The 6,745-nt window shown below is 44.4% G+C and overlaps 1 protein-coding gene across 3 annotated transcripts in view; it reads left to right on the top strand.

Moving 5' to 3' along the window:
* The first annotated feature begins 324 nt into the window (after positions 1–324).
* The window catches only part of TTC17 (tetratricopeptide repeat domain 17), a 154,662-nt gene continuing 148,241 nt past the window's right edge, over positions 325–6,745 (top strand). For 2 of the 3 annotated variants that reach the window (XM_027114958.1, XM_027114956.1), the window contains exon 1: positions 325–549. In XM_027114958.1, the coding sequence (XP_026970759.1) occupies positions 391–549 (159 nt within the window). In that variant the 5' untranslated portion in view covers positions 325–390. The remainder of the gene's footprint in view (positions 550–6,745) is intronic. The other variant, XM_027114957.1, reaches the window with a different exon arrangement.

Below are 6,745 nucleotides of genomic sequence, written 5' to 3'. Positions count from 1 at the left end.
ATTTTCCAACCGTTTGACACAATCAGAAATAAAAATAATTTTTTTTTAAACCAAAGAGTTGCATGTATATACTCTGAGCCCTCTCATTTTGGCTTAGGCTCCAACTGGAACACTACTTTTCTCTCCCTCTGGTTCCCACGCTCCGAGATCGTATCGCGCACAGGAAAACAATAATGAGAAAGCGGTCTCCGACCTGAAGCCAAATTGGGCCAGCGTCAGAGCCCGCGCTTCCCCGCCGCCTAAACCGAACCCGAGGCCGAGGAAGCCGGTAGTCAGCGGGCAGCGCCCCCTCGGCTCCTCCTCCTCCTCCAGCGTCGACCTCCCCAAGATGGCGAACGGCGGGGGTCCATTTCCGCTTCCGGTGTGAGCGCCCGGGCTAGGGGGGGCAAGATGGCGGCGGCAGTAGGGGTCCGCGGACGGTGCGAACTGCCGCCGTGCTCCAGTCCAGGCTGGTTCCTCAGCCTTTCCGCCTTGCTGAGTGTGGCAGCTCGAGGGGCCTTCGCCACCACGCACTGGGTCGTCACGGAGGACGGGAAGATCCAGCAGCAGGTAGCGGCCAGGGTGTCCCTCTCCGCCCGCGCCCGCCCTCGCCCGGGGGGGATTCCCCGGCCCGGCCCGGCCCGGCCCCTGGCTGTTTGGCTCCGCGCGGCCCCGCCCCCAGCCTGCAGTCCCACGGTCCCGGTGTCGCGGTGTGGGCGACCTCCGCCCTCGGACCGGTCCCCTTCCCACTTGTGTCCTGGACCTGGCCTCGGCTGCCTGCAAGTTCTCAGGCTTCCACCCCTGGGGCCGGGCGACTCTCCCCGGGAGTTCGGGTCCTGGGGACATTATCTGGCTCCCTAGCTTTAAAACCCGGATTCATTATCCCTCCTCTGGTGCCTCTTTGGCCCACGCGTCACCAGCCCTCCCCGAGGAAGTAGAAAGCAGGTGGCAGCGCCCGGGTGTGCGCGAGTCCTGGGGAGGTGACAGCTTCGGCACCCCTAGGCAGTGTGTCACCTAATGCTACTTCCCCCAGTCTCCTGTCCCACATGCTGGCGTTCGTGTCAAGCTGTGATGGTTTCAGCTGGTACCGTTACCCAGGTCAGCAGGGGCTCATTAGACACAACACGCACACACTCTTTGCGAAGGAATGCTTGAGGATGCCTCTTGTGGCGTTGCCTGCATCTTTTCAGCAGTCAACCGCCCTAGTATCCCAGTGTTCTTTGCATTGTTTCTTTACCTAGTTGCTGTGACCCAGCCCCTCAGGGAGGATATGCGATTTCCCGGATTCTTGTCAGGTTGAATTAATTCCTCAGAGGGGAGGCTGCTTTTCTTACATAACTTTCTGATGGCCTGTATTTTGTGAATGCTGCTGATGCCTAAAGAATGCGTGAGTGTGTATTCTGCTACAGAAACTTGATAAACTTAATGACTTCCAACACCTGAGAACAATCCTATAAAGTCCAGCAAACATTTAGAAAGTGATCTGTGTGCCCCATGCAATTTAATTTAGCCCACCGATCTGAAATGTATTAACCATTGTCCTGTGAAAGTACTGGGTTGTATGTAATGAATGGTGATAGGAACACAATGCTAGGCTTACCTTTGTGTAAAGTGAGGTTCACATTTAGATTCACCATGTGATGGCAAATTTTGTCTTAAATATAATGAATGAGTAAAGCAACTTAAAAGTCAGCGTTGGTTTTGGTGAGTGGTTTTCAGTGTATATCTGAGAAAAGACTGACTCTGTGGGGTGGCATTTCTCTATACCTAAGTTACATTAGAAAAAAATTTCCTTTTCATGGCCATACCAGCTGAGATTTAAAATATACATGTGTGTTTCAGAAACCCTAGACAACACTTACAAATTCACCTCTAACAAAAGATTGGAAATATTGTGTGAATCCTGGTTGCTTCTGTCCTTCTTCTCTCTCCAGATGATGGTTTTCCCTGAGGCCCTTATGAAGGGAGATGTGGCGTTAAGTCCTGCTGCATTTTGGGGAGACCTTCTCCTATTGGCTCTTTTGCAGTATTGTTTTGGGTCACAGCTATTTATATTCCCTGACGTTGACTTCTTCTCATTTTGATGTCCAGCTACTCAGCTGAGAAAGTAGCCCACCTGAAAAGTGGTAGAAAGCTGGTAGAAATGTATTTATATGCTGAACATTGCAAAGGGAAAGTAGAATCTGATTTGGTTTTTGTTTTTTAACACATTCCTTCTTTTTGCACATTGGGTACATATGTTTTGGTGGGGGAAAGGTAGGGGTTACTAAAAACTTGCTTGAGAAAGGGAGAAATCTACAGAATCTTCTGGATCTCTTCCAAGTCACTCCTACAGTAGGTAGTTAGGCTTAGAGTTAGGAAAGCAAGATTTCTTTCCTACATGCCTTTTTAGTGATCCTCTTTGGTGAATTTTCCAGTACTTTGCTACATAACATTTACAGTGTTAAGTCCAGGCAACTACAAAATTTTATACCAGAAGAAATAAAGTTGGTGACTACAGTGTAACAAGAGGCCAGGGGAGGGAAGTTGGATTTAATCTGAGGGGAAAAGCGCATGTAAATAAAGTAAGAGAGTTGGACCTCACAGTCAGCTTCTGAGTTCCACTCTGATAGCTCTGCATACATTACCCATGCAGCCCTTCCTGGCAGTAATTTGACTGCAGGCAGAATCCAAACCTCAATTTACATTGTGCTTAATTATCACATTTGGGTATACTTATTAAAGAATTGAAAGGTCTCTTTAGTATGTGGATTTGGGTGTACTGCAGATCTATTCATGCTTTCAGAAACATAACTAATTAAAATTTAGTATAGGAACTTCCCTGGCGGTCCAGTGGTTAGACCTTTGCTGTCCAATGCATGGGGAGCGGGTTCGATCCCTGGTCAGGGAGCTAAGATCCCACATGCCTCACCGCCAAAAAACCAAAACATAAAACAGAAGCAATATTGTAACAAATTCAATAAAGACTTAAAAAATGGTCCACATCAAAAAAAATAAAGTAAAATTTAGTATATGTACTGTGTCTTACCAGGCGTACCAAATCCCTTGCTCCTTGTTTTTAGTTATAACTTCTGAGTGAGAACAGAAGTATTTCATTCTTTTGGCTGTGCCGCACGGCTTGCAGGATCTCAGTTCCCTGACCAGGGATTGAACCTGGGCCACGGCAATGAGAGCCTGGAATCGTAACCACTAGGCCACCAGGGAGCTCCCTGATTTCATTTTTAAAAATTTTTTTTTTATTTTATACGTTTATTTATATATTTATTTTTGGCTAATTGGGTCTTCGTTGCTGCGCGCGGGCTTTCTCTAGTTGTGTTGAGCAGGGGCTACTCTTCGTTGGGGTGTGCGGGCTTCTCATTGCAGTGGCTTCTCTTGTTGCAGAGCACGGGCTCTACACACGCGGGCTTCAGTAGTTGTGGCGCACGGGCTTGGTTGCTCCGCGGCATGTGGGATCTTCCCAGACCAGGGCTCAAACCCGTGTCCCCTACAATGGCAGGCAGATTCTTAACCACTGCGCCACTAGGGAAATCCCCCGATTTCATTTTTAAAGTTGCCTAATATTAGGGAAAGGGTTAAGGGCAAACTGAAATAGCAGGTCTTAGAAAATAGCTTTTGAAACTCTTCACTCGATATTTATTTTAATTTTTTTTTAACTTTTATCTCAATTAATTTATTTATTTTTGGCTGTGCTGGGTCTTCGTTGCTGTGTGCGGGCTTTCTTTAGTGTGGTGAGCGGGGGCTGCTCTTTGTTGCGGTGCATGGGCTTCTCATTGTGGTGGCTTCTCGTTACGGAGCATGGACTCAAGGCACTTGGGCTTCGGTAGTTGTGGCGCGTGGGGTCAGTGGTTGTGGCTCGTGGGCTCTAGAGCGTAGGCCCAGTAGTTATGGCACACAGGCTAGTTGCTCCGTGGTATGTGGGATCTTCCCGGACCAGGGCTCGAACCCGTGTTCCCTGCATTGGCAGGCGGATTCTTAACCACTGCGCCACCAGGGACGTCCTTCACTTGATATTTAAACCTATCCAAATTAAGTGTAATAGATCATTGTTTTCCAGAGTGAATGTGGGTAAGTACTTATGAATTAAAAATCTGAATTGCCCAAAATACAGACTTAGATAGGGACATTTTCCATCATAATAGTTAAAGTTTTAAGTACAGTAAGCAGTCCTTCCCAGAAGAAGAGAACATTCGTTTGGCTTTTCTATTTCAAGCCTTAGCAGATGATAAAGATAGGCACCCACAAGTTACAGACTGCAGACTTGTGAACACGCATATATATTGGAAGCCTTAGATCTTTGGGGGGTTGAAATGGGCCTTTCAGTCAGAGCAGGGAAGCAGACATTGCTCCAGGCAGCCTCCTCGCAGTCCAAGCTGAGCTGCTTCTGGCAGTAGCAGGTGTCCAGTACTTGGTGTGGCGACTCAGGGAGTTAGTTGTTCCTTTCCACAGTCCCGGCTCCATCTAGGAAGCATGCCATCCATGTTTTTAGGCTCTGTGTTTACTGAGCTGCCACTGAACTCCCAGGAGTGTTGTACAGGCAATACTGGAGCTGGGATGTGAAGAGAATGCTCCAGTCACTAAGTTCATTTCCCACTGCAGTCAGAGGACGTCTAAGAAAAGCCCCTCCTCTCTTTCTCCTCTCCAGCTCTGTGCCGTTCTCCCAGCTTTGGGCTTTGGCATACTTCTGAACCCCTAATGTCCCTGTACCTGAAAACTAGTAAGATCCTCTCACCTTATTTAAGCAAGAGTCCTTAACTTGGAGTCCATGGACTTGAGGTATGAGCTTTTATAATCTAGTTGCTAGGAAGATCTACAGTAACTAGATCTTTTGTTTGATTTCAAGATAAATTTTTGTTTGTTTCATTTTGACATTGTTTTTGCTTAATTACTCTTGTGGCAACACCTGTTTTCTATTTTAATCACAAGTGCCTAGCGGTTTTCTTGCACTGAAGGTTAAATAAACTTTTGTGAATTAGCCTAAGAGCCTATCTGTCACATCATTTCTTTGGAAAAATGTACGCTTCATGTTACAGCTTACCAGCTAACAGATGAACTCTTGAAAAATGTTAGTTAGGTCTAAAACTTGAAAATTTAGATTATCAACTCTCTCATAACATTATATTATTTATTTTCTTTGCTGCTGTTTCCCTCTCCTCCAATCTTAGAACCATGGCATTTTAGATTTGGAAAAAATTCTTAAAGAATATATGGTGCGACTCATAGGAGAGAGGGTCACCCAAAGACACAACTAATGAATGGCATTTAGTGGTAACAATAAGTAAAAATGTATTTATCTGCAGTAATGTGTAAGCCAGCACTTTATACTAAGTTTGAAGTGCGTTTTTTTATCTGCTTAACACCTACAAAGGAAGGAACAGAAAGAAAAACAAAACCAAATGAAGTAGATGTCTTCTCTTTTCCAGTTTGCTTTACTTTTGCAGAATGTTTTGTGATAACTTTAAATTGGGGGTGGGTGGATGGGGGAGGGTCCCAAATAGGTGTGAATTAATTTGGGGGTCACTTAATCATTTTGCCTCCTGTCAAGCAGATGTCTTCGGAGTACAGATCTGTTTAACTGCTCAGAACAAATGAGATTTCTGACAAAACTAATGTTCTGAAGCTTAGCAAACTTGGCAAAAACTGTTTGATAAGCAACTATTTCAGCAACTATGACCTAGGGAACAGCTATCATATTTAGTTGGACAAACTGGCTAAATCTTTATTTGTTGATTTTTAACAGCTTATAAGTGAAGGAGTGGTTTAATTTTGGTCTCATGTTAAGTGATTTGGTTAATCTGGGAGAGAGCCTCCATATTGTACTGTGAAGCTGACAGCTTCATTTTGGTGCTTTTCAAAACTGAACCCATCTTTTGACATAGAGCATGTTTCTATGTTTATACACTTAAGGGATTTACTTGGACCTGGAGGTCATATTGGTTATTCAGTAGCTAGGCACCTGCAGTTCATACTAGACGTTGACATCAAAAGTGATTCTCATTCAATCCATTTTTTAAGATATTTCCCACTATTATTTTTCTTCTTATAAATTACCCAGGTATTAAGTTTGTTTATATGGTAGAGTAGTAATAGGAGTTTGGAAATATACAGAGATAAATTGTAACTTTAAATACTTTTCCCAATTATTTATTGAACACATATCTATTGATGGCTTCCTTTTCACCAACCCACAGTGCTTTGAAGGGTATGTTCTTTTCCACTGGCTACTGTGACACAAAATTCTCATTTTTCTTTAGGGGTGAGCAGAGCACAGCTCCTTCTTAACCTTCTGGGTCTTTTTGTCTTTTGTTTTGGCTCTTCCACCTCTGCTTATCTTCTAGATCAGTGGTTCTCAAACTTTGCACAAAAATAATCTGGGATGCCTGCTTAAAATTCAGATTCCCAGGTCACTGAGAGTGATTCAGTAGGTTGATGGTGGAGCCAAGGTTTCCACATTTTTATCAAACTCCTCAGGAGAGTGTGATGCAGATGGGTCACAGATCATTATGAGAAATTCAGTTTTAGATCTTGCTCTTCCTCCAGCCTTTGTTGCAGGCTTCTATTCTTACTCTCTTTGTATACCTGGGAAATGTCATCCTTTCCCAAAACTTAAGTTACCATATGTATGCTGGGAATATCTACATTTCTTTCTACAACTCAGTTTTTTTTCTCCACGAGTTATAAATTCAAGACTTCCGTGTTAACTTTTAACTCCATGTGAATGTCCTCTAGGTACTTCAAGCTTAATATGACCAAATCTAAAACTCAGTTT

The sequence above is a fragment of the Aethalodelphis obliquidens genome, unplaced genomic scaffold, assembly GCF_003676395.1.
Source record: "Aethalodelphis obliquidens isolate GAN/ISIS:26980383/991018 unplaced genomic scaffold, ASM367639v1 scaffold14, whole genome shotgun sequence".
NCBI lineage: Eukaryota > Metazoa > Chordata > Mammalia > Artiodactyla > Delphinidae > Aethalodelphis > Aethalodelphis obliquidens.
This window is presented reverse-complemented; position numbering and strand designations above follow the sequence as displayed.